General features: G+C 54.8%; 11 protein-coding genes across 11 annotated transcripts; 4 read left to right on the forward strand and 7 right to left on the reverse strand.

The window, feature by feature from the left end:
* ISF_01804 (hypothetical protein) lies at positions 1 to 684 on the forward strand (the record flags this gene model as incomplete). The annotated part of the gene is made up of 1 exon (XM_018845411.1): positions 1 to 684. The coding sequence occupies one exon, from the start codon at positions 1 to 3 to the stop codon at positions 682 to 684; it is 684 nt and encodes a 227-aa protein (XP_018707134.1).
* Positions 685 to 1,251: 567 nt separating this feature from the next.
* ISF_01805 (UBA-like protein) lies at positions 1,252 to 2,734 on the forward strand (the record flags this gene model as incomplete). The annotated part of the gene is made up of 4 exons (XM_018845412.1): positions 1,252 to 1,275; positions 1,332 to 1,701; positions 1,760 to 2,254; positions 2,304 to 2,734. The coding sequence occupies 4 exons, from the start codon at positions 1,252 to 1,254 to the stop codon at positions 2,732 to 2,734; spliced, it is 1,320 nt and encodes a 439-aa protein (XP_018707135.1).
* Positions 2,735 to 5,277: 2,543 nt separating this feature from the next.
* ISF_01806 (ankyrin repeat protein nuc-2) lies at positions 5,278 to 8,369 on the forward strand (the record flags this gene model as incomplete). The annotated part of the gene is made up of 5 exons (XM_018845413.1): positions 5,278 to 5,292; positions 5,401 to 5,451; positions 5,499 to 6,294; positions 6,342 to 8,137; positions 8,187 to 8,369. 5 exons carry the CDS (start codon positions 5,278 to 5,280, stop codon positions 8,367 to 8,369), a joined length of 2,841 nt encoding a protein of 946 aa, XP_018707136.1.
* Positions 8,370 to 8,654: 285 nt separating this feature from the next.
* Positions 8,655 to 9,309, reverse strand: ISF_01807 (hypothetical protein; the record flags this gene model as incomplete). Its single annotated transcript, XM_018845414.1, has 2 exons — positions 8,655 to 9,199; positions 9,285 to 9,309. The coding sequence occupies 2 exons, from the start codon at positions 9,307 to 9,309 to the stop codon at positions 8,655 to 8,657; spliced, it is 570 nt and encodes a 189-aa protein (XP_018707137.1).
* A 1,479-nt stretch (positions 9,310 to 10,788) lies between these two features.
* ISF_01808 (C6 zinc finger domain containing protein) lies at positions 10,789 to 11,718 on the reverse strand (the record flags this gene model as incomplete). The annotated part of the gene is made up of 1 exon (XM_018845415.1): positions 10,789 to 11,718. The coding sequence occupies one exon, from the start codon at positions 11,716 to 11,718 to the stop codon at positions 10,789 to 10,791; it is 930 nt and encodes a 309-aa protein (XP_018707138.1).
* A 104-nt stretch (positions 11,719 to 11,822) lies between these two features.
* ISF_01809 (C6 zinc finger domain containing protein) lies at positions 11,823 to 13,188 on the reverse strand (the record flags this gene model as incomplete). Its single annotated transcript, XM_018845416.1, has 2 exons — positions 11,823 to 12,770; positions 12,844 to 13,188. The coding sequence occupies 2 exons, from the start codon at positions 13,186 to 13,188 to the stop codon at positions 11,823 to 11,825; spliced, it is 1,293 nt and encodes a 430-aa protein (XP_018707139.1).
* A 457-nt stretch (positions 13,189 to 13,645) lies between these two features.
* ISF_01810 (hypothetical protein) lies at positions 13,646 to 14,224 on the reverse strand (the record flags this gene model as incomplete). Its single annotated transcript, XM_018845417.1, has 2 exons — positions 13,646 to 13,849; positions 13,928 to 14,224. 2 exons carry the CDS (start codon positions 14,222 to 14,224, stop codon positions 13,646 to 13,648), a joined length of 501 nt encoding a protein of 166 aa, XP_018707140.1.
* A 508-nt stretch (positions 14,225 to 14,732) lies between these two features.
* ISF_01811 (hypothetical protein) lies at positions 14,733 to 15,187 on the reverse strand (the record flags this gene model as incomplete). The annotated part of the gene is made up of 2 exons (XM_018845418.1): positions 14,733 to 14,955; positions 15,006 to 15,187. The coding sequence occupies 2 exons, from the start codon at positions 15,185 to 15,187 to the stop codon at positions 14,733 to 14,735; spliced, it is 405 nt and encodes a 134-aa protein (XP_018707141.1).
* A 439-nt stretch (positions 15,188 to 15,626) lies between these two features.
* On the reverse strand, positions 15,627 to 16,670 carry ISF_01812 (cellular retinoic acid binding protein; the record flags this gene model as incomplete). Its single annotated transcript, XM_018845419.1, has 3 exons — positions 15,627 to 15,864; positions 16,211 to 16,523; positions 16,598 to 16,670. 3 exons carry the CDS (start codon positions 16,668 to 16,670, stop codon positions 15,627 to 15,629), a joined length of 624 nt encoding a protein of 207 aa, XP_018707142.1.
* A 771-nt stretch (positions 16,671 to 17,441) lies between these two features.
* On the forward strand, positions 17,442 to 19,151 carry ISF_01813 (hypothetical protein; the record flags this gene model as incomplete). The annotated part of the gene is made up of 2 exons (XM_018845420.1): positions 17,442 to 17,976; positions 18,031 to 19,151. 2 exons carry the CDS (start codon positions 17,442 to 17,444, stop codon positions 19,149 to 19,151), a joined length of 1,656 nt encoding a protein of 551 aa, XP_018707143.1.
* A 3,085-nt stretch (positions 19,152 to 22,236) lies between these two features.
* Positions 22,237 to 22,629, reverse strand: ISF_01814 (hypothetical protein; the record flags this gene model as incomplete). Its single annotated transcript, XM_018845421.1, has 1 exon — positions 22,237 to 22,629. One exon carries the CDS (start codon positions 22,627 to 22,629, stop codon positions 22,237 to 22,239), a length of 393 nt encoding a protein of 130 aa, XP_018707144.1.
* Positions 22,630 to 25,412: the final 2,783 nt, after the last annotated feature.

The following is a 25,412-nucleotide window of genomic DNA, read 5'->3' on the forward strand; positions in this document are numbered from 1 at the left end:
ATGACGCGCCGGCCCTATATTACTCCTTTACAACTGCGCTCATCCTGGAGACGGATCCGACGGAATTGCTCAGACCGCCGGAAACTGCTCTGGAAGCTTCTGTACCCGCTCCCATGGCACTTCCAGCCGAAACCGCTTCCATCAACCCACGATGTGCTCACGGCCAACGCCAGGGCAACAGAACCCGTACCCAGCGCGTCCCTACTACAACGCAACTTCCTGCAACTCCGTGCCATTCCTCTCTTCTGCCTCCGGGACACGCCACTCTGCTCGCTCTACCGGCTCTACGAAGAGTTATGCAGCGGTGAACTCGTCTTTCTAGATTACGAGTCCTCCTACTTCTTCTTCCACAACGAGCCGTCGTGGCGACTGTCCCAGATTGCAGACCCTAAGGATCCGGATATTGGTCGATACACTGTGCTGGCTAGTTTTGTTGAAGCCCTCGTTGTCGCGTTTAACTGGAAGATTGAGCAAGGACTGCGACGAAAGGGCACGTATGCCTTAGAAATGGGCGACAACGATGATTACCAGCTCTTTCTCGAAGCACCTCCTAGCTGGACGAGCCGGGTTAAGCCTCTGGCGGAACCACTTGACCTAATGCCCCTAAATTGCAAGGACGGGACAAATCCAACCTTTCAAAAGAGAAATATTAAGGCGCCGATGGGGTATTTGTATAGTGTGTAACGGAAAATGGAGGGGACAATTTGTAGGTCATGTCTGGGCTGACTGTAAAGCGCAGAGCCCACAAGTAGGTTCCCATCGTGATGTCGGCAACCCCCCAGCGTTCCATGTAGACGTCTGCAGCGCTTTCGATCGCGGCCATACCCAGTGGAGAGTAGACGATAGTGTTCCACGACTTGACACTCTACCCACAACTGACAACTGACTATGGACAACTACGCGGTTTTTATTATCATCGCTTATAATGTCAAACCATCGCGTAGAGCTAACCTAGGTTGAAGAGGCTGAAGCTGTGCTTGTCTCATCTGTGGCGAATCAAGTGTGGCTGGGGCATCTTCGTCAGTGGGGCACGTCATCGTTGTCGCGGCCAACTACTTGACCCCTCGCCTCTTTATGACACCCTGACCAAGTCCGGATGACAAAAAATCATCCGATATTTGCTTGTTCAACAAATTGCTCGCAGCTACTGTTGCACAGCGATCACTTCTGTTTAACATCCCCATCGACGACCCAGTAGCCTCACAACAGTCAAGCTGCGCCACAACCGGGAACCACTGACCAGGGCTCAAGATGGCGTCTTCCGCAACAGAGACGGTGAGAGTCAGCAGTACCCCATACTTTCAAACCTGCCAGGCTAACAACTCTTGCAGGGCAAGCCGTCCAAGCCGACCGCAGAAAACATCCCCGAGTCACCTACCACAGCTCGCCCCCTCGAGATGGACGACGACGACGTGCAGGACACGAGCATCGTCGCCAACGACGCGACCGCTACACCTACAAAGACTGCCGCTGTGGCGAGACCAACAGCCCCCGAAGACCAACCCCCCGCCGGCGAAGCTCATAATGCAGCTCCTACTGAGCCCGAAGCTCCGCCTGCCAAGCCTCCTCGTCCCATGTCGGAAGCTCAGAAAAACGAAATCATCCTCAAGGAAGCCTTCCCGTCAGTTGATCAGGGTGTTATCAAGGCTGTCCTGAGAGCTAGCGGCGGAAACGTTGAACCAGCATTCAACGCGCTACTAGGTTGGTACCAAGCTATATTAATAGCTCGAACTGCCATTTGACTGACCCTCCACTGCAGAAATGACCGACCCAGACGCCGCAAAGAACGAACCCGAGGAGCAGCCGCCAGCTCGCCCTCCTCGTCCTCAGGGACAAGCGCCGATCTCGCAGGTCGAGGCCGACGAGCTTTACGCGCGACAACTTGCTGAGCACTACGACAATGTCGGAGCATACGAGGCTCGCACCTCGAGCCTCAACCGCGGCGGCCGGTCGGGGCACCCCGAAGATGACGACCGCGAGCACAGCTTTCTCGACGACGACCTCCCTGTCATCCGGGAGAACCTGCGTAAGGGATTCCTCGACACGCAAACAAAGGTCAATGGTTGGATTGCGGGGATAAGAAAGAAGCTGGAAGATAGCTTCGATGAGACAGAAGAGCGCACGCAGAGTGAGGGCCAGCCCTTTCGACGCCAAGGCGAGGCCAGTCGCCGTAGCGGTGACTACGACCGATACGATGCCGACCCGCAAGTTCTCAGTGATGATTTTGCTGGCATGCGATTTTCATCGGATGGCCGTGAGTACATCTACATTATGCGGCGCAGCAGTAAATTAACACGTCGCAGATCCCACCAATCACCCGCTATCGAACCAGGGCCTGCATCGACCTCCTCCCCCATCGAAGTCACCGAGACCCGATGGTCGTAGAGTCGGTTTCAAGGAAGGCCACGAGGAGATTAACATGTACGACTCGTCACCGAAGGTGCCCCCAAAAGACAACCCGGCTGCCGCTCCGGGCAAGGCCAGCAAGTGGCAGCCGCTGTCCACTGTCGAGCCTGAGCCCATCACGGACAATGATCCGTTTAGCCTAGGCGATAGCGAAGATGAGAAGGAAGCCAAGGAGACAAAGCCGAAGGATATCAAAGAGGACAAAGCTGGCAGCGCAACTAAAGTGGACGACGCGGCGGAGCGCGTCAAGAAGGCGACCGCCGAGGCCATGGCGGACAGCCTCGGCGAGTCGATCAAGGCCGAAGAGACTGGGGATAAGAAGAACTAAGTACCTAGGAGCAGTACGGCGTGGAAGCAGGCACGCATGGTGGGAGGTATGTTTTGCATATGTTATAGCCGTGTGCGCTGTCGACAGAGTGAACGACGAGCCTTTTCTTCCCCTCAACCGCAAAGACATGCTTAAACTGAACCGAGTAGTTATCTCTTAATAATTTTCTTACTTCTACTTTCAGTTTACATGTTGCAGTGTGTGATACGAAGTCATTGAGCCTCCTTCATTGCTGACCTATGTACATAGTCAGTAGTTGGTAACGGTAAACCGGTGGGACGCGGGGTAGTTGGAGGGGAATGGCTTCGCGTGACGTCGCACAGTCGAATTAGTGTCACAGTGACAGGCACATTTATCATCGGGGAGGATCGAAAGCTGGTTATGCGATGAGCAGTCAGACAGTTTCTCGAGCGACTACCAGCTGCCAATATGGAGCTTGGTAGTCACCAGTGAGGGGTCGCATAAAAATCATATTACCACCATGTGGTTCCTGGATGAAATAAAGCTGCACGGAGCAGTCCGCGACTAGAGAATTAGAGTGGCGCCTTTGGAACCTGGCCAGGGACCTTCTCACGCCTCTTGTCGCCTGTCGCACGACCACGAGGCCTCAACGTGCGCGTCTATTGGCCGCATTGGGGCAGCAACAGAAGGAAGGCTACCAGCCGAGGAAGACAGTGACATGGTGCTCTAACACAGGAATACGCAATATGTGGTGAGTTGCTGATAGACGGCTAAATTCCGGGAAGACTTTTTTCGGGGGGGGTAACGCACCTTCACCTCTCAAAGCTCCCCTCCAAGTCCACCCACCTAGGAAAGTGGGATGAGATCCGCAACGAACACATACTATTACGCCCAGTGCACAACCCACCACCCTCGTCCCACGGACGGTAGGCAACAGCAAACCGGTCACGACGAAACGCTCAACTTTGGCCAAGAGCAACAAGCCTGCAACCCGATTCCACGATAGCCAGGGAAACGTCCGCCTGAGTAAACCGTCGGCTACCCAATTGGCACCACCCCAACCTGCCGTGCCTCCAAGCCAACTCCTGCCGCTTCACTCGCTGGTTCCGTCTCTTCACAAACGGTCTCATGCGAATGGTGCCCTAGCTAGAAATTCAACGGCCCCGTCAAAACCGAAGCCTGTCCCCTCAAGATTTGTCGGTTTTTCCCTCTCTTTCTGCAGAGAAATAGACAGAAACTTGGCCCCGCCTTGACTTGGCCGCCGCCCTGTTTGACATATCAGAGAACTCAAGCCCTGCAGGAACAACACTCCTGGCATCTACATGTACCATCGCCCATCGTTACCGGGCTCCCTGCTACAGCTTCCCGGCCACAGCTGCACATCCTCGCAGAACCCTGGTCCTGCCGCTGAGAAGCCCGCCCACTAAGGCGCCAGCTTCGAACGCCTCCAGCCAGCCGTGTGTCGAAGCTTGCTGCAACCGAACCTCGCAGAGAAGCACGAGGCTCGCAGGCTACAGCACACGCCACCTGACCTGACAATCGAGGCTGCTGCACTGGTGTTACTGGCTCGATATTTGCCTCGCTAGCCCACCTCACGGCCACATCACCGCTTGCACCGGCAGCTTCAGGCTCCCCCGGCGCAACGGTGCCCGAACGCAACGCTTCCTCTCGCAGGCCAGGCGCTCACACAGTGCTTTTCGTCCTTCCCGCGCTACTCTGGGTCCTTAGGCCCCGCGCCTTGCGACTCTGCAGTCCCTGCCTCGCGTTCTGCCCGAGTGCCGCCACTGACACTCACCTTGCGTCAGCTCTCGTTATCCCGGCCTCGCACCTGTGCCACCCGCCGTAAGCTCCGGAGTCAACGAGGCCAGGTCTTTCGCCACTCAGCTTCAGCTTCACGGAGTTGCATGCTGCTTCCCGTGGACGCTACTCTCTGGTGACGAGTTCTTTTTTCACTTTGCCCTCTTACCGGCACACACACCCCACCAAGAACCCTGTTAACGACCCCTCCTACTGTCATGAGGAGCTCTCTCTCACGCTACTGAGACTTGTTTTCTTCGCCGTCCACCGACCTACTGGACACGCCACCTCTTGCACCCGCGCACCTTTCCCGTTAACCCTCGACGTCTTCTGCGCAAGAGGTATCAACAGACGCTTAACTTTGCCCGCGCGCGAGAGCATAGGCTCCTACATCCATCATGTAAGCTCACCCGCCCTCTGACCGTTGGAAACCGCGACGCAGATCAGCCTTTGCGTGAGCCATTGGCGCAAAACCACCCCAAGTTCAACTGCTTACACCGGTGCGATGCAGGAAGTTTGGAAAGCAAATTCAGAAGCGTCAGCTCGAGGTCCCAGAATATGCGGCAAGCTTTGTAAATTACAAAGCTCTAAAAAAGGTGCGCAGGTAGTCCGCTTTTGGCGGTGTTGCAGAGGAGGCCAAGGAAATGATGCCCTGGCCACCTCTCAGTTCGCACTGGCGTGCGGATGTTGCGTCAAATGCTCAATCTACCCATCTGAGAATTTGCTAACATGTACGCAGCTCATAAAAAAGCTCTCAGCGACCCCTACCTTAAGTGCCCAACACGATGGCCAACGGACAGGTGCCCTCGCCGACTCGCAGGCCGCCCTCCAGGCCAACAAAGCCACATTCTTCTTCCAATTAGTATGTATCTGCCACTACTGATCTGAACAGTTCTAACCGAGAGTAGGAACGAGAGCTGGACAAGGTCAACGCCTTTTACCTGCAAAAAGAGGCAGAGGTAAGCTCAACGTCGCAGGCCGCACGCCTTGTTCTAACGTTTTGCAGCTCAAAATTCGACTCAAAACCCTTCTCGACAAGAAAAAAGTCATCCAATCCCGCCAAGGCATTTCAAGACGTTCGTCCAAGTTCACAACCTTGGAAGAGGGTTTCCAACAATTCGCCACCGACCTGAGCAAACTGCAGCAGTTTGTCGAAATCAACGGCACCGCCTTCTCCAAAATCCTCAAGAAATGGGACAAGACGTCAAAATCGAAAACGAAGGAGTTGTACTTGTCAAGAGCTGTCGAGGTACAGCCATTCTTCAATGCCACCGTAATAAGCGAGCTGTCGGATCAAGCCACGACAAGTTTACAAGAGCTTGGCGCCTGGTCAGATGGCATCCAAGTCAACTTTCAGACCTCTGGCCATGTCGTCACAAGCCAGCATTTTATGGGCACTGACGAGGGCGACGCCGACACCCTCCTTCTCGAGACTGTCATTACTGGCAATGTGGACAACCTAAAGGAGCTCCTGACCAAGATGCAGTCAGCATCCAGCGCCGAGGAGGGCCATAACCTGCTGGTGGACAGGGTAACTCGCACATTCCTTGGTGCTGTTCATGAGGCTCCTCGTGATTCGCTTCAAACGCTGCTGGATACTGGTCTTGTCGACCTACATTCATATGACGACATCAACGAGCGGAATTGCCTGCATCAAGCCACAATTTACGGCAAGGAATACGTGCTTGAATGGGGGTTGAAGGCCGGTGTCCCCGTTGACCGAACCGATGTATACGGCCGTGTTCCCGCGCACTATGCTAGTTTGCACGGTCGGCTCCGCATGTTGGAAGCTCTTCTCGATGGTTGGTGCCTCGTTAACCTGTGTCCAAATGAAGCTAACAAGATGCAGCGAACATCAAAACAATTGACCTCATTGACCACGACAACTTTACCCCCCTCATACACGCCATTATTCACGGACACCTCGAGTGCGTCAAGCTTTTACTCGCCAAGTCTGCTCGCATCGACCCCGTTTCTGACGCTGACCACGTGCCGCTGAACCTGGCCTGTGAGCACGGCTCCGGACCTGTCGTTGAGTTGCTACTCCAGCACGGGGCGAATATTCTCCCCGACGCAGAAGGACTCTACCCTCAACATCTGGTTGCTCGCTCAGGCCAATCGCCTGACCTCTTGTTGCTACTCAAGCAATTTGGGGCGGACCTGGATCAGATTGACAAGCTCTACGGATGGACTCCTCTGGTGCATGCTGCCAGCGAAGGTAGCGTGGAATGTCTTCAAGCACTCCTCAAGATTGGCGCAGATGCCAGCATTGTGGATGAGAAGGATCTCCCCGCTATGTACTACGCGGCTTGGGAGGGCCATTTGGCTTGCATGAAGCTCCTCACCCCGTTCAACAACCGGCCTCGGGCCAGCCCCTTGGTCGCACAGCCGTCACTGGGACCCATGGGCAGTAGCAGTGCTCCTCAACCAATGGCTCTGGATCCTGATGCCATTCCTATTCTGGAACTGCCGCCACCGATCATTCCACTGCGACGATACGGACATAACTTCCTTGATACCAAGACTGTGGTTCAAATCAGTTTCGAGGATGCTAGTGAACAGCCTCTCGTCTTCTTCCAAGATGGAAAGTACCCGGCTGCTCGACTTACTATTTCGTCCAAAAACTCCGAACTCATCCCCAAGAACATTATCCTGCCCATCCAAGAAGATACCCGCATAGTTTCTTTCCAAGTGGACAACCTCGATACCTTCTCTCTCGATTTTGACGTGTTTCCTACGTACGGGGCCAAAATCATCGCCAAGACTGTTGCGTTGTCGAGCACGTTCAAGAACCCCCAGGGAAGCACGGCTTGCTGTCTGCCGCTGTTTGACCCCCGTCTTCGGGCGATCGGCCAAATTAGCTTCAACACGCAGGTCATCAAGCCGTTCAAAGGCCAGCCTCTGGAAATCACTGACTTTGAAACCTACTGGAAGGCCACTAGCCAGTTCAACCAGCCCACCAATGCTGTTGTAACCGGGTCAAGTCTCTCTGGCGATTATGTTCGACTATTTGTGCAATATACGAGCGATGGAATTCCTGTGATTTGGCCGCAGTGGACTATCGACTGTGGTTGTCTTGACATTCCCGTCTGTCGCCTGACTCTTGCCCAATTCAAGACCACAACAGCGCGGAGTGCTAGCCGATCTGATCTTTCTAGCTTGCCCGACAAGAAGGTTGAGAACATTGCCGAGATTTACCACGTGCTGGCAACGGCTGGTGTCACACTCAAGGAGGCGCTCGTCATCCTGCCACAGAGTGTACACGCCAACCTTCAGATTCTCTACCCGACGGCTGAGGAGGAAAGAGCCCTTGCTCTGGGTCCTGTCCTGGAAGTCAACGAGTACGTGGACGCCATTCTGACTGTGGTGTTTGACCACGCAAGAGCCCAGCGTGCGCAGTCGCACTCGTCGCAGGTCGTGCGCTCCATTGTCTTCAGCAGCTACAATGCAAGCCTCTGCACGACCTTGAACTGGAAGCAGCCCAACTTTCCTGTTTTCCTGTGCAATGACCTCGGCCGAGAAGAGGTCGGGTCGCTGTCACCAGCGGCGAATGTGCAGGGACGACGCAGCACATCGGTCAAGGAAGCGGTCAGAATTGCCCAGAGTAACAACTTTATGGGTCTAATATGCTACTCGCGCCTTTTGGTATGTTTCTCTTTCAACATTTGGAAGCGCTTTTGCTAACAAAGAGTAGGACTCGGTACCCGCGCTCGTGGATGCTGTCAAGTCGCATGGTCTTGCGCTTGTCATGGACAAATCGACTGACTCGCCCGACACGAGCCCACTGACGGATCCTTTCCCACGACCACCCAAGGGTGTAGATGGCGTCTTGAAAAACCACGGCTTGTTACGGTTTACAGATTCGATCGACATGTAACCGTTTCCTCGCGCTGGGGCATCCTTTTCTTTTTCTCAACGTCTCTTTTGTATGCAGGCTGGAGGGGTGGGATTCTGTTTTTTGCCCAATTTTTTTATGACGGTAATTGCCATGCGTGAACCAAAAAGATAGCACTAGCAACGAAATGAAGTATAGAAAGGCGACGCATACCCCCCAGGCGTTTTACGCGAGTGAATGGGAAAACGTATAAAAAAATATACCTTGGTGTTAGAAATACATTAATTTTATGCGCATTAGACATATTCGATTTGCATTTGTGGCAATTTAGGCGCCTTTGTAATCGTATCTCAGCGCGGAGAGCTCCTTTTCCGGGTCAACGCCAGCCATGACGACCTTGGCCAGCAGAACAACCGCGTAGACGCCAGCGGGCAAGCTGCACATGACGGGCCAGGCCAGCGCTCCGCTCGTCTCGCCGCCGCCGCCGCCGCCGCCGCCGCCGCCGCCGTCGAAGCGACTCGCCTTGTAGGCGACGGCGGCGCCCCAGAACGCGAGCACCCCCGCGAGCAGGCCGTTGAGGTACGGCAGCGCGCGGTCCAGCGGCCCTCGCGCGCCGGCGGCACCCCCCGTGCCGGCCCAGTCGTCGAGCGGGCGCAGACCGGTGACGGCGGGCGGGAGCCTATGCAGCAGGTAGGCGGTGGCGGCGAGCGAGGACAGGGCGAGGCAGGTCGGCAGCGCCGCGGCGGCGGCGGTGGTGGCAGTGGTGAGGTAGGGGATGGTAGCGAGGAGGGGGATGGCGAGGAGGATGCGGCTGGTTTGGGTGTTTTGCGTGCGGTTGCGGTCGGCGAGTTGCCGGATGTAAGATTCTTGTTCTGGGTTTGTTAGTGGAGGGTGGGAGAGGAGGGGGGGAGTCGGAGTCGGGGGCGTCGCTGGGGTAGCGAAAGGTGCGCCGGAGACGGGCGGCGCTGCTTCTCGTGGCCATGGCTCGGTGGGTTGGATTGAGAGAAGGGTGGACAAAGGGAGGGAGGAAGGTGGTTGATGAAGGATGAAGTTGGGCGGTGATGCGCAGAGCTCCAGGTGTGTGTTTGGCTTATGTATGTATGTATGTATGTATGTACATAGGTGGGGTCCAACTACACTGCAAGCTGCGCCTACCAGTCGCACATACAAGAGCAACAGCCAACAAGAAACAAAATATAAATTCGGGGGGGGGGGATTTTGAAAGAAGCTCTATACAATTTGGGAGGGAAAGAAGAAAAAAAGAAGAAAGAAAACATTCGGTAAACGGGCAGCTGACAAGTCCTCCAATAAGCACAGAGTCGCAGGGCTTGTAAGAGGGCTCGGATGAGCCAAGAAACTGGGCAGGAAGTGAAATTGGCTTCGCATCCAAGAAACCACATGCCGTGGAGATGCTCGCACTGTCCCCTCCTACAACATCATAGCCAGCAGTAACGCGGTGGTGTATGGCCGTTGCGATACACCGCCGTGCTACTGGAGAAGAGTTGATGCTGCAGTTAGTAAACACCCCGAGCTCCTCCGACTGCAAGCGGTTAGTTGGGACGCAAAGCGAGGCTGTTTGGGTAGTCGTCTCGATTGAGAAGCTCAATGGTCTGCATGATTAAAGTTCTCGAGCATAGCATCACTACTTTCATCAAGGCATTAAGAACATTGCTGCATACATGGTCGAAATGAAATCTTTAGAATTTCCCTCCCTTTTCGTTAAGCTTTGGCATGTACCGCTCGGCAATCTGCCGGATCTTCGGGGCATTGTCCCTGGCTGCACGGTGAAGCTGGGGGCACTTGTGGCCAATCTTGGAGTGGAATCGATCCAAGGCGTGAGTTGTGGGAACAGGCGAGATTGATGGAGAAATTGTTGACTTGCCAAGTCAAGAACATGGCAGCGAAGAGTATGATGAAGGTGGCAGGAGGATGAACAGCGGGAAGCAGGAAGGGGAGATCTTATATACACTTACCTTGGCACGTGCTACGACTTTTGGGGGCTGTGAAAAAAAAAAGAAAAGACTCTTCAACTCTGCCTTTGCGATAATATGTGATGACGCGATAATAGGCAGCAGCACCAAAGTGTCTGTGAATTGGACCGTCCGATCGGTACGAGGCAGAGTAAATTCATCAACAAAGCCTAGACGTAGCTTCATTCACGGATTCTTCATCATTCAAGTGATTTTTCTTCTTTGTAACAGCTACGTTGACTGATTTTTCTAATGTTCACTGTCCGGCTCGTCCAATGCACCGCAATTGTGCCATTCATTGTCCTTGGCAGCGATGACGACCCATGCAAAGAGCCCATCGAGTGCCATGTCACCTCCATGTCGGACTTTACTGCATCTCAACCAGGCCTTCGTCATGGCCATAAGAATGAAAGTAACTATTTCATTAATTAATCAAGAAAAGCTAATGTACACCACCGCTATGAGCCCGGTACATGACATGGCGATTCGGTTCAAGATCCCTGCGTCAAGTTGCTAAACAGAGCAATGTCGACACCCTGCAGCGCCCAGTGCTCGTCAGAAGACAGGTCCGGGACAAATAGATACGGCTCTGAGCCGTCTCCGGGGTACAGACCCGTGGCGTTGTGAGTCCAGTCGTCATTCTTTGGCATGAGCGACGAAACATGCTCGGACATGGCGCCGGCACCTGTCCAGTCTGTCTCCAAGGTATTTGAGCTCATGGCGGAGCTTGCATTTTGCTGCGCCAATTGCGCATCGTTGGCAACAGAGCCGCCACTTGAGACGTCTCCGTCGCAGCCATTCCGTGCGGCCGGTGCCGCCCCGACTTGTTGATCCTCGCCCCTCGCGTACCCCGGCGAGGCCGAGGCCGACCATTCCGGGTGGTGCTCGATGCGAATCGTGCCGAAGAAGGGAATCTTGATGCGCAGCACGCGCGGCGCATCGCTCGAGTCGCCAAAGTCCGCCGCCGCTCCCGCCGCCGCCTCCTCCTGCTTGCCACCACCACCCTCCGCCCCGGCCTCCCCCTCCACGGCCGACACGCTGTAGCACCCGCCCCGGGACGCGTTGGCCTCAATCTCCAGCAGCGGGCCCAGGATCCTCTCGATGCGCCGCGCGATCGGGTCCGGCCCCGTGCTGCTCATCCTCCCCACGACGTCCAGCAGGCCCTGCATGACGGCGCGGTCCGCGTGGCGCTCGTGCAGCAGCGGCCGCAGCAAGTCGCCGCCGCCACCGCCACCGCCGCCGCCGCCGTGCTGGTGGTGGTGGTGGCAGCGGCGCGCGGCCTCGATGTGCACCAGGCACAGCGTGGTGCTCGCGATGAAGGCGAAGAAGTCGATGGCGCGGCAGTACGAGACGCTGGCCGGCGAGGCGTGGAAGGCGACGAAGCGCGCGAGGATGGCGCGGCTGGCGCCCGCGACGGTCATCTTGCTGCAGTCCACCCGCGGGTCCGACCCGGAGGAGGACGGGCAGGCGAGGACGTAGGGCAGGTGCAGTTGGACGAGCAGGTGGTGGTAGATGAACTGGTTCATCAGCCGGGTGGTCTCGGCGAAGGCGGCCTCGTCGTGGCCGGCGAGCCGATCGGCGGGGGGGGCGCGGCGGCGCGCTGCAGCGTCCGGTCAATCTCGTACGTCGTGTCCAGGTCGCCGGAGGAGGAGGAGGCGGAGACGGCGTTGCGCTGCAGGATCAGGCTGCAGGCGACGCCCATGACGCGCTCGAAGCGCTCGAGAGGAGGGTGCGCCTCGAGGACGCCGCGCGCGGCGAAGGCCTCGTTGTCCGTGGTGGCCTGCGGCAGGCCGAGGAGCAGCGACAGGTGCCGGTCGGTGAAGACGAGCCGGAACCAGGCGTAGTCTGGGCGGACGCGGGCGCGCGTGCTGGGGTGCAGCGCCGCCACCGACGACGATGACCGCGAACTGCTGCCGCTTGTCGTTGCCGCGTGAAGACCCATCATCTGCGCGAGGCTGACGGCGCGGCGGTTGACCAGCCACGCGCGCCGCAGGTTGCCCCTGTTGGCCAGGTGCATCACCTCCATCAGGTGGCTCTCGATGCCCTCCAGGCTCGGCGGGAGCTCGTGGTTGGCCGTGACCAGCTTTGCCGCTGCGCTGTACAGGCGCTCCTTCAGCGCTTCCCCCGCGGTATCATCGCCGCCGCCGCCGCCGGCCGCCGGCAGGCCGTCGAGCAGCGTCACGAGCATCAGCATGCTGCGCGCGACGAGCACCGGATGCGTGCCGTCCGCGGGCCGCTGCAGACAGCTGCGGCGTAGCCAGGAGCCGTGGTGGCGCGCAAAGTAGCCCTCGTACGGCTGGCACACGATGCCGTGCAGCAGGAAGGAGGTGTTCGCCTGCGCGGCGAGGATGCGGTCGACGTCCGGCTCAGAGGGCCACAGGGAGAGGAGGTGTCGGGAGAGCTCGGCAGACGACCTGGCGTCGAGGCCGAGGGCGACGGAGGAGGAGGAGGAGGGGTCCGGCACCGGGTGTTTCTATGTATATACCTAGCCATTAGCAAGGTCGGCATCCCACAAAGGAGTCGAGACTAAACGGGGCGTGCCCTACAGTGACAGTACTGTTCAGGTCAGACGTGTGTTGAGATTCGTCCTGCTGGACGCTTTCGTGTCGGCTCAGCCGCGGGCGATCGGCCCTTCGGTCCGCGGCCACGGTCACAGGCGCCGGCTCGTCCTCGTATTCCTGGCCGACGCACCGCGTCCCCCGGCTTTTGCAGCCGTCGCACACGGCGTGCACCCCCGGCGAGGCAAAGGTGCAGCGGATCTTGCGGCGCTTGCACTCCCAGCAGCTCTGCGTGCCCTTGCGGACCTTGCGCCGCCTCACGGGCCGCGTGGTTGCGGCCCCGGGCGAAGTGGAGGTGGAGCTACCGGAGCCGGTCGGGTTTGCGTCCGCCATCAATGTTAGAGAAAAAAAAAAGGCAAATGATTTCGGTATCAATCTAGATTGAGAAGGGAAAAAAAATAAAAAATAAAAAAAGAACGCCGCGGGCGGAGGTGAAATCTATAAGAGGATCGGCTTTATGACGACTTGATCAAGGCTGCGTGGCTGTGGTTTTGGCATTACAAACTCCGCCGCGGCGGAAGAGACGGACATGTTTTTGACTGACTTGTGAAACTCCACACCAAAACGCCTGATCTGTTAAGATAACCTGGGGACCGAAGCCGATTGGCTGCCTGAATGGTCTCGTCCTAGTAATCGCCCGTCACAAATCATAATTCATATTCATTCTCCACACTACCAGTACGCGCTGTTCGCCCGCCCGGATCTTTATTATAGAATCATCATAAACTTGCTTCCCTCTTCCAACTTACGTCGGTCAGTCAATAATCCCCAAGGAACCGGCTTCACCCCGTTACATCTGCGGAACCACGAGGTCAAACTTGGTCTCGCAGCCAAACTCGGGCTTTACCGCGTCCGTCGTCAAGAAAAGCTGCAAGTACAAGCCCTTTTCACCCCCATCACCGCTATCCGGGCACATGGTCCACGACACCCTCTCCGCGCCCTTGTACACGAGCTTTCCTGCCTCTACCGCGAACGGGCCCTTGATGTCTGCGTTCTGTCCCTCTGTCAGTACAACCCCGGCCTTTTCTTTTTTTTAATTTTTAATTTTTCTTTTCTTTTTGCCTTCACCCACCGTTGGAGCTTCCAGGTTGGAAAAGGCCGCCCGGTACCAGCCCTTTTCACTGCGGTACTCGTCGACCTTGAAGAAGATCCTGCCCAGGTCGGCGGTCGAGGTCAGCGCGCCCGAGGGCCCGACGACGGCGCCCATGTACGGCGCGTCGTCGTGGTGGCCGGCCGTGGCGCCGCGGTAGCTGTAGACGACGCGCACGGCGCCGACGCTGGCCAGAGACTGGTCTTTGATCTGCAGGAAGAAGGCCGACGCGGCCGGGATCGTCACGGCGGCGAGGCCGAGCAAGTTAGAGATCTTCATGGTTGGCGGATGGATGCTCTGACGGGAAATATGCGGATACTTCATTCAAAGGCTGGATGGTCTTTTCGCGCGGATATTATGCCATCTTATGTAGTTGACATAGAAGCTAGCCTGGGGAGCCAGCTGCACGGCTTACTCTGCCCGTCCGAATCGGGCGCTGCCCGGCGTGTAAGCCGTCTCCATCCCGATGCGACGTTGCGCAGTCAAGTTGGCACTCGCACGACTTTATACTCGGAAAAATCAGACAAGAGAACTGGCGACAGGCTCGGGGCCATTTCGGGGAGTCTGTCGGTCTGCACGAGACACGGGATTGGTGTGCGATGCCAGTAAATCGTGCATTAGTGAAAATTCGTAGAGTTTTAAGGACAATGACAAGAAGACATGATGATGACAAGTACAGCTTTTGTCGTGAGCTTCGGACTACACCATCTCACGGCCTTGAGCAACCTCCCATGTCATTCTCCAACACACTATCCCATCACCGAGTAATCCATCCCTTCCTTCCTCCCTACTCTGACCGGAACCCCTTCTGGCCATCCGTGTCCCGGCCGCTCATCTTCTGCACGCCGCCCACAACCTCCTCCTTTGTGTTCCGCAGCTCCTGCTTGCCCGCCTCCTTGGCCCTCTCGCCCGCGGCCATGGCCTTGCCCGCCGCGCGCTCCGTCTCCCGCGGCTGCGACAGGTACGCGTACGCGGCGAGCGCGAAGAGGCCGATGCCAGCGTAGAGAAGCCTGCCATGGGTCAGTCGTTCATCCCGTCCGGGGGGGTTTCGGCAGCTTACCCGTTGCGCTTGATGGCCTCGGGGCCGCCAGGCTTCGGCGGCGGCGGCATCTGCCCGCCCGGACCGCCGAGGTCGTCCTGGCTGCTGACCGGTCTCGTCTGCAGGCGCGCGGTCAGGGTGCGCGGTGCCAGGCGGGGGATGCCGCGGCGGAGGAGACTGCGTGCCGCTGTGGGTGCGTTCATTTTTCTGGAATTAGTGATATTAAATAATCGGGAGATTGAAAGAGGTTGTGTTGATTCACGGCCTGGATAGGTCGTGTCGAGATGGTGGTGGCCCTATATATGGTAGCTGCACTACATGTATGTATGTATGATGCAATGGTTACGCGATCCATCGGCTGCGCAGCCGACCGCACAGCTTACTTCTGGAGAAGAGCTCATATCCAATTGGAAAGAGCTATTAAAGGATTATACCCGACCTGGAAGATGCATTTCCTCAATTTAGCAATAATGCGTTCTAACTACCCACGGTGGCACCAGCCGTCCCATCACCATGACATCAGAGCGAAGGGGTTCTCCATTTCGACAACGGATTCTACCGAATTTACTTGTGAATTAATTAAAAGACAAACTTGACCTCAAAATTGCATATTTTCCAATTTAGAGAATTCCCAGGCAATAATCACCTTGAATATGACCTCCATGAGGGCAACCCGGGCTCCGCTGTCGTCGAGTACCAAATGCTCGCCGCGAAGCTCTCCAGACGCCGCGCGGAGAACAACCTGTAGCGAGTGAACGTAAAGGCGTGGTGGTTCTTGGTGACGGGGCACTGCTCGGAGAAAGTGACCATCGGGGTGTCGCCAGGCTCGGTCTTCATGGGGTTCTGGGAGGAGAGTTGGGGATGCCGAGGACTGCTGGGACTATGATTGTCAGTTGAAGGTCATATGACTTGCCAGAGAAGGCAGATTGCTTACTATGTGACGGCATGTGAAGAAATTCCGCAAATTGTTGGATTTTGGTGCATACTTGCATCATACAGAGACAATTGAAGAGGGAAACTCGGCAAGGGCACGGGAGAAGAGTGATGGAGTGTTTGTGTTGAGCAAACTGGGAGACGGTCGCCGTTTGCACGTTGCCGCCACACCATAACACGGGATCATTACATAATATCAGCTCAATTTCCATGTGGTGCAATAATGTACAATTCATCATTCATATATCCCTTCCTTCCTTCCTTTCGCCCTCTGCGTCTAGATGCGCTCGTACACGCGGTTCGCCGTCACGCCATTCACCGTGGACATGACCCGGAGCTCCGTCTCGCCAAACTCCCTCACAATGGTCACGTCCTTGCCGTTGCCGGGCTTCTGCGTCTGCGTCCAGACGTTGCCGTCGGCGCTGACGCAGCTCGTCACCGATACGCCGTCCTGGCGATCCTCGGGGAACTCCTCGTCGAGCGCAAAGGTCACCTCGGAGGTGCTGAGCGCGGAGGAGGTGACCATGGTCCAGCGCTCGCCGGCGCGGGTGATGTTGATCTCGGGCGAGGTCGACTGGGCGAGCTTGCGCTTGATATATCCGAGGCCTGGAGGGGGCGAAGGTAATGTGTTAGTGAGGTCTCGCCTGGGTTGGTGATGGTTGGGCAGGAGGGAGACGTACCAATCTCGGCGAGGAAGGCGTCAAAGTTTTCCGTCTTGGAGAGACGATACCTGCCAGTGATGACGTCTTGCATTGTGATGGTGTATGAGGAAAATGGTGGGAGAGAATAGATGGAATGTACAAGGCAGAATAGTTGAGAGTACTAGAAGTGCTGGTCTTACCTTGCACCCCAGATACTCCCGAGTCTTTATAGCTCATCCATCATCATGCCATGACCGTGTTTCACATGTCATTCACACCATCATCACATGTGGGCTACTGGCAGACAAAGACAAGGGCCGTCCGCTGGTTCGGCGTCGAACGTCCTCGGAGTGGCTCCCGGACGGGGCTCGGCGACGGCGCAGTTCCCGAATTGGGACAAGGCGCCCGGGGGCCCCATGGGGCGGAACTCTGCCACCACTAATTAATGGCATGATGCGGGTTATTAAAAGTAGGGGTTTATTGCAATGTGAATGGTTTGATTGAATGAGGGGAATAACAGTTGCGTGCAAGTGAAGTTGTCGTAGGCTCGGCGGGCTGTGCTGACAGCGTGGGCATGGTGCTTATTGCACAAACCAGAGTGACATTGTCTCAACAGCAAGCCCCAGAGCGTCCAAAAATCAATAATAGGAGAGCACATTAGTTAGGGCAAAATCTCAGAAAGAAAAAAACCCCCATATTTTTCTTTACCAAATCTCTCCCTTTTTCTTCGTCTTCTTTCGCCTTGCGCACTGTTGGGTATGTCGGCGTTGTTGGGCCAACCAGCGCGACTGGCTTAGTCACCAAAAGTACACCCCTCGCATTGCCTTGTTCATCGAAATAGCATCCGTCCCTTGGCATTCAACGCAAGCACAACAACGCCAAGATGACGAGCGCGGTTACGGCTCCGATGCGCGCTGGCGGATGGAACGTCATCTTCACCATTGCTAACAAGCAGTATCTAGGGGGCGTCTACCAGAACCCACGCGAGCCGACTTTGACGTTTGGCGACGTGTGCGCCGAGCTGGCCCTCTGCTTTGACTATCCGGGCGGCGGAAAGTTGCTTGACAATGTCGACAACACTAGCAACACCGACAACGCTGACAACACTGACAAGTTGGACAACGCTGACAAGTTGGACAACGCTGACGACGCCGACAACGCCTACAACGCCGACGACGCCGACAGCGGCCAAGACCAAGAGGAAATCAACACAAATCCATGGATCGATATTGCCTTTGCGCTCACGGAAACGCCGGACGAGGCAGCTAATTATCCATCCTTCATCATGCGCGAGAGGTTTAACGAGCTGGTCCCTGGTCTAGCTTCGGAAAGCGCCACGAGGCGGCGAACTGTCACCTACCACATTGTTTATCACAAGACCTGCAATATTTCTGGTTCCTTTAAAGACCATATACGAGGTTTGTTATTTGTAACTCGGGTTGGTATATCCACCTCTGCTTACAAAATCTCAGCCAAATGCGTCTACAACCTTTCTGACCCCCGCCGTCGCCACCACCCCGCCTTCCTCCCCTACAATAAATCCTCGACCGACCCTCGTCTCAACATTATGCCCCTTCGACGCAAAGCAAAAGCGCGCTCCCAGTCTCCGCTCAAGCGGTCCGGCTCAAACTCTCCCAATAAACCAGACGACGCAGCCGGTGGCCCTGATGACCAAGATTACGACATGGTCGCCCCCGCAGACATGGACATTGACATTGAGGCGGCTCGCAAGACCATTAGTGATTTTCGCATGGCCTGCATCGCCCAGGCTAGCTGCTGTGCCATATCGGGCGGCGGACATCCCTGGAGCACGCTGCAGCTCATCGGCCCTGGCGTTCATGCCTGCCACATTGTCCCGCAGCAGCACTACCATCTGTACCCTTTAGGGGACCGGGGCGATACCACTCGGGACAGCGCGCGACGATTATGCCAGGCATGGGAGAAGACGTGGAGTCCCGGCAACGGCATCCTCCTCATGAAGCATATACACGACTTTTTTGATGCGCGCCTTTTATCCATCCACCCAACTACGCTTCGTATCCGCGTCTTTGTCCCTTTTGGGGACCTCGAAGTCTATCACGGACGAAAGGCGCAAATCCCACCCCGAGTTGACCGCAGTGCGCTCGCTCACCACTACGCCATGTGCTGCATCGAGAACATGGCCGCCGAGCGCCCAAATCTTATTATATCGTCGCTAAACGCCGCCAACAGAAGCAGCTCGGCCATGAGCCTTGCGAGTCCGTCGAGCGGAGGCAGCACTCCGCTTAGTATACGGTCAGGCTTCCCCATGACGCCCTCTACCGGAGATTCGCTACAGACTGCGCCGCCCGCGGGTGACCCATCCAAGAGACGGCGACCAACCCGTGATGGGAATGAAACGCACAGCCACGTAAACGACGATGAGTATTGGTCGGAGGAGGATGGGGAGCAAGATGTGCTGAGGGGAAGGAAGAGACAACAACAACAACAACAACAACAACAACAACAACAACAAGACGACTTTGGCTTTGATGGCTACGTAACGCATTCAAATAGTCGCGGGTTCCTAGCCGACGTCAACTGGGAGCTACAGAAATATCTTGGGCTGGCCTAAAGTTTCTGTCTAGGGTCATAATTCATGATACCCCGAGGGACTACCCTACCCTCTTATAATATGTTCTGGGGACTACAGTACTCTGTAACTTGGTTTTCTCCTTTTTTCAAAAGAAAAAAGAACAGATTCTTATTAGCAATAGTACTCCGTATACACCCTTGTATCCTCCTGCCTTATACTGCTTTCCCTGCATTTCTGTGCATGGTGAAAAAAAAGACAGTCACGGTCACATTGTAAGCCGGACACCAGCAGTACGACCAACATGGCTACCGGCTAACCGCCGGCCCTCTTGCGCGGAGGTGGACAGAGGACGCAACGGGCCAATGTTACCTTTTCCCGAGTCCAAAGAGTGATTGAATGAAAGAGCAAACATTACAATCTGTGGTAGTCGGACTTGCCGCTCGCCTCTGGCAAGCGCCAAGAGCCCAACTCAGCTTGCTTGGGCCAACGCCACAGCGCGTAATCCTTGCTATTGCTCAGGTAAACCCGTCGTATCATTTTCCCATGTACATCAGCAGCAATATCCCCATCTACCGCAAGTTGAGCTAGGCACGTCGTGAGGGCAGGGACCACGGCAGTGTGGCGGGTGGTGCAACGCGAGGGAAGTGGGAAGGAGACTGGCAACGCATCGTGCTGTCGGGAGTACAGAAGCAAACAAGCTATGTTTGGTTCAAAATTCCGTATCCTGATACTGTCCGCCAGGTTGCACCGACGCAATGGTATTCGAGTGGCCGTCATGTGAGTGGCGTGCCATGCAGACTGAACCGCGGAAACTGGCCGAGTACGCCCTCGGAATAGGTGATACTGGGTTGCCTGATGCTATGTAATTGCGTGGTAATTATTCCCCCTTCCAAGGACTGCTACACGGGGCACTAGACAGTCATCAAGTCGCTTTCGCTTTATTCCTCCTTTTGCTGCAGCTTCCCGTGTGAAGATATTTCCGCCCGACTTGATTAGGAATCTTTCACGTTTCGCCGTTTGCGTACCAGCTTCGTGTTCGTCCGAGTGCTTCCACCAATATACCAACCCGGGGCGGCGGCGGCAGCGGCCTGGCCCTGGGCGAAGGTGCTCTGAACAGATGGCCTCGGCTGGAACGGCTTCTTGAGGCTGTCCCCAAAAAGCCCTCATCTTTGCGCGGGCCGCTTCCGAAGGACCAGCGACAGGCGGCTGGGCGGAGCTCGGCTGTCTCGCCTTCTTCCTACCGGAGCCGACAGAAGGGCGAGGGGCGTATTGATTCGCTTCTGCGGCTCTCTTCGGAGCGACAGCTATGGCGGATTAAGTGTCAGCAGCAACGTAGCAAAGGAGACGGAACTGCATTGGGAACATATAGTGGTTGGCAAAGGAGGGGATATTGTCGCAAGCAATATCACCAAGTTCGGGGTTCTCCAGAAGCGCAGCAATGCTCTCATCAGGCATTAAGAACAGTGCTGCATACATGGTCGAACTGAACTTTTTCGGGTCACCCTTTTCATCGCTAGTTGAGATGTACCGTTCCGCAATCTGCCGGATCTTTGGCGCATTTCTGCGAATAGCGTCCTGATCGAGATTCTCGATTCCCGGGACTATATAGGCCCTGAATGGGAATCCTGAAGGATTCTTTCCGCCTTCCGACATTTTGTGCGGAAAGGAAGAGAAGACGGGAGAGGGGGAAGGAATGGTGTCAACGATACTTGACGATGATAGCCTCAGCGTAACAGAGAGGAGCTGAAGAAGTTGATGAGAGGGACGGAGAAAGAGATGGTGGTTAGGTCAAATCAGAAGCAAAAGGCAGACTTGACGACTTGAAGAGATTTACAAATCAGGTCAGAGCAGTGAAGCAGTAACTACATAGTAGTTGATTGATACAGGTTGCCGTTTGCAAGTGGTCGGACTACAGTGAAACCAGTCACCGGAACCTGATCAGTCAGTTGAGAAAAGAATGAACGTGTTATGATAGGTGAATAGAGTAAGAACAAACATGTTTGATAAAGTGAATAGAGTGCAACAGTAAATGACTGGCCACCAAGATCTCCAGACGTCAGACCTCATCTTGCGGGTGGCTTCTTCACGGGATCTCCCTCTCCTCTCCTGCCGTTTCTTTTACCCCTCTCCCCATGTAACAGCTACATTATCAAATACAAAGTAAGTAAGAGTTTCTGATAAGGAAGGCGTTCGTCGTGGCATGTCATCTGCTTGACATATCTTGCGATCAACCCAGATTATCGGTGAGTCCATGTAAAACCACAACAAAGTCACTTTGCTTTCACAATCCGGGTACGTACCAGTCTGCTGCCTGCCTGTCTGCCTGCCTGCCTGCCGCGACAACAAAGAAAAGTGAATTGATCATAGGTCAATGTGGCAGAGATAGGCTGCTGCCAGAGAGGCCCAGCCTCCCCATGCACCAACCCTTTTTCCACAACCCAATTAGCATTGTGAAATATCGAATTTCAGAATATTGAACGGCTGGCTGAGGGAATCAAAAAAGAAAGCGATCTTGACGCGCAACTAGACATTGGAAAGGAAGACCGGGGACTTGTACCAAATTTTTGAAGTATTAGAAACGCGAGAGAGAAATATAGGTTATTGAAAAATACAAGCAGATCATGCGCACAGAAAATTCATTCCAAAATAAAAATATCAAGAAAAAATTCACCTGCCTTTACTTGAGTTCACAACCCCCAAGTTCAGTCGCCGACCCAGGACCCCTGCACACTGCAAACTTCCAACTTCCCACCACCACCCATGAAACATGGTCAACACCCGCAACAATGACCGCTGCAGAGGGGGCTATTCTCCTCTCTTCGCAGACGAGGGCATTGTAGCCGACATCTACATACATCCCGCCGCCGGTCACGCACACACGCCCCTCCTAGGCGAACCTCTGCGAAAAGGTGCCGCTGAGAAAGAAGCAACACGGGTCGCTCGTCCAAGGCCAAGAATTGGTGGCCTTCGATTTGCACTCCAGGGGCTTGGGACAAGGAACTGAGCCTCGATAGCGCTCTATCTAGATTTCTTGTTGTCGTTTTCGTAGTTTTAGCGTGGGCTCTGAAGTAAACTTTCCTGTAGATCATCAAGACTCACCTTGCAACCCGTAGCTAGGAGAGGCCTACTCAGATCGAGGAGTAGCCACTTGCGACGGCTCCTGCATTTCTGGCACCGTCTCCTCCTTCTCCTCGGACTTCTTCCGCGCCGTTTCCGACCCAGTTTCCGGCTCCATTTTCGACTCGGCTGGCCGAATCATTATCTCCATCACGTCATTATCACCCGTGCTGGGTGACTCGTAGACAAAGGTTACCTCCGTAGCGGGCGCGGGCTGCGGCCCTGGCGACGATGGCGGCGTCAAGAAGATCAAAGCGGCGTACTGGGGAGAGTATCTAGCCAGCTGTGACTCGTCCACGAACCCAACGTTGTGAACGTAGTGCAAAAAGTGAAATGTAACGGCGCTCGTGGCCGGCTGCGGCTGTTGGCTCGCGTTTTGGTTGGAGTTTTGGTTGGACATTTTTGTGTTTTTTTGACGTCGTTTTCGTGCGTGGGTATTTTTGACTGTACTTATATGGAGATTTTCTGGCCAATTGCTCGGGAGACCTGATGGTCTCGTTCGTCTGTTGGTCGTATGGCTGGGGAGATGAATGTGTGAATGCCTTGCTTCAAGGGACACGAGAGAATTATGTACCAGACGATGAAGATTAGAATTGTTTCGCGCAACGCTACGATTTGGCTTCATGAACTCTATTCATTGGAAAGTTTGGACTGGAAGGGCCGGCTGCCTGTTGGCGTGGGGTGAGGGCATCACGACCTGAGATACAGGGTGTTGGTTGGCAAAGGCTGAGCTGTCTCGAACGCGGCTGTTTCGCGAAACAACTTTGTCCATCAAAAACCCAGGGAAAAAAAGAAGTACTTGGAAGATATGATGCGAGGAATTATTCGCATCAATAACCATGATTTCTATTCGCTGCGGTGACAGTTTCCGTGCGGGCGCCCGTTGCGGCCGGCGTCTGTGTAGGGCCAGCAAACCTTGGAAAAAATGGACCAGGTGGCAATTTTCACGATCAGTCATGAAGAACTAGTGAAGAAGACGCAAATCATTAATAATGATGAAGCGCAGATGTCCTTTTTAAAATTCATATCTACTACTATTCCAGCAGCAGGCATCGAGTAAGCAAAGTGGTATACTTGCAGTAGAAATGGAAGATGTACAAAATATATGAGACATAAGAAATAGACTGAGAATAAGGAGGATACGGAAGACAAAGAAAATAAGGAGGATCAGGAAGATAAGAAGAACAGGAAATATAAAAAATGTAAAGGAAAGTACAACGCCAGACACAATTTTTGAAGGAGACCTGCGTAGCGAAGAAAAGAACCGGCTGGATCAGCAGCAAATTATCAAACCAGCAGCAAAGAACCAGATCAGTGGCTGAGAATCAGTGCAGAAAAGCTTAATCAAGTCCGCTGGCTACTTTAAATATTCTAAAAACTTGCCTCCTATTCTTCACAGGACAACGCCGTGATCCTGAAGTGATCCGCTGAACTTTCAAGGTAACTAGGGCTATTCCCGCTTGGAAAGAGGCCGTTGCCAAGTGAGGAAAGAAAATGGCTTCTCCCACAAAAACTCGCACAGAGGGGAGAGACCCTATCGAGTCTTACTTTCGGACCGACAGTCTGGGATCACGGAACGTCGTACGACCAGAGGGCATCGACATTCCAGTGGCGGAAGTGACAGCCGCGCAGAGCACCGCGGCTCGCTGCCAACGAATACCATTTACCTAATATTTAGTGATTATTACGATCAATGGAGCTCTTTTTTCTTCTTCTTTCTTTTTCCTACTCTAGCGGAACACCTTTTTTCTTTTTTATACCCGGAGCCTACTTGGAGATCAGACCGCATCTTTGCCCTGAGCTTACAGTACAGAAGCGGGCACGGCAATTGCATCGACAGGGTCTCGTCTTCCTGTGACCACTGATTGACGCTTGGACACGGGGCAACAAACCTGCAAAAAAGAAAACAATTACAGGATGGTCCCTGGCTGTCGGTGGTCTTTTTCCCCTGGCCGTCGGTGGTCTTTTTCCCCTGGCCGTCGGTGCTCTTTTTCCCCTGGCTGTCAGTGGTCTTTTTCCCCTGGCGGCGCCGTCTGTGCAGGGCGGGCGGCACGTTCCGCTCATTTTGGCTGGTCTATTGTTGCGGTGGCCAGGGGGGGGTTGGCATCTGCACGGTCGAGGGAACAGAGGGAACGGAGGGAACGGAGGGAACGGCGAGTTGAAGGTGCTAACTCGGCCTTGGCAAGTTGACAGATGAAAGCAGAACAAGGATGTAGTTGAAATGACTTCTTAGTTGTCGCCTAATCGGGAAAGACTATTTTTAACACCACGTTATTAGTGCTCCCTTGATAATTATTTTATTTTCGTAACGTACGGATAAGTGTGGTGGTGTGTCCGTACATTTGGAGCCAAGTATCCGTCCGAATGCGGCTGTGCAGAGGCTCAGAGGGCTTATCGAGGTACCTCGATAGGTACTCTAGTAGGTAGCCAGATAGAGGAAACCGTCCGTATACGCAGACATTTCGCACATACATTCCACCCAAAGATGAAGGTATGGAATCGACAAAGTCGTCATATTGATTCTGTTGTTATTCATCATCCTTGGATAATATACCAATAACTATGTCTTAACGAACAATACCAGACAGCGAGGTTGTCTTGGGTCCCTGGTCTCAGGTCGGCCTCGCGGTCGGGCTCTTCGTGCCCACACTAGTACCAATGCAGTTGGTGTGGCTGGACTCTCAACCTCGTGTTTGTGGCGTCGACCAACCAGGATCGAGGGGTGGCCAAGCCACAGCACTGGCAGCAAACTGAAAATGAGGAAAGAGCTGTGCAGCGTTGTACAAATTTCCCCGCGGCGCCGTCCCCTTTGGGTGCAGGTTGACCGTAAAATCAAGCAGAAAGAAGATTAAATCGGGGATCGCATTGAGTACAGGTAATAATAATGCACCGAGACAAATATCGTAGCGTGTGAATCCTCCACAGCCGAGACCCGCCCACTCAGCCTGTTTTATGGTACGTTCCTCTTGTGCCTTTTATTTGGTCACTTGTGCCTGCCTAACTAATGCAAGTACCTAGGTACCCTTTTGGCGACGCATCCATCCAGTCAGCCCTGATCACTGCAAGGTGTCCGCTCATGTCCAAAACAAATGAGAGTGGTTGAATGCAGCCAACTGCATCCAACTGCACGTAAATGGACCGAATGCAAGCCCATGTCCTTGCAATCGCTCTTACCCCACTCCA

Source organism: Cordyceps fumosorosea, assembly GCF_001636725.1.
Source record: "Cordyceps fumosorosea ARSEF 2679 chromosome Unknown scaffold_3, whole genome shotgun sequence".
NCBI classification, from domain to species: domain Eukaryota; kingdom Fungi; phylum Ascomycota; class Sordariomycetes; order Hypocreales; family Cordycipitaceae; genus Cordyceps; species Cordyceps fumosorosea.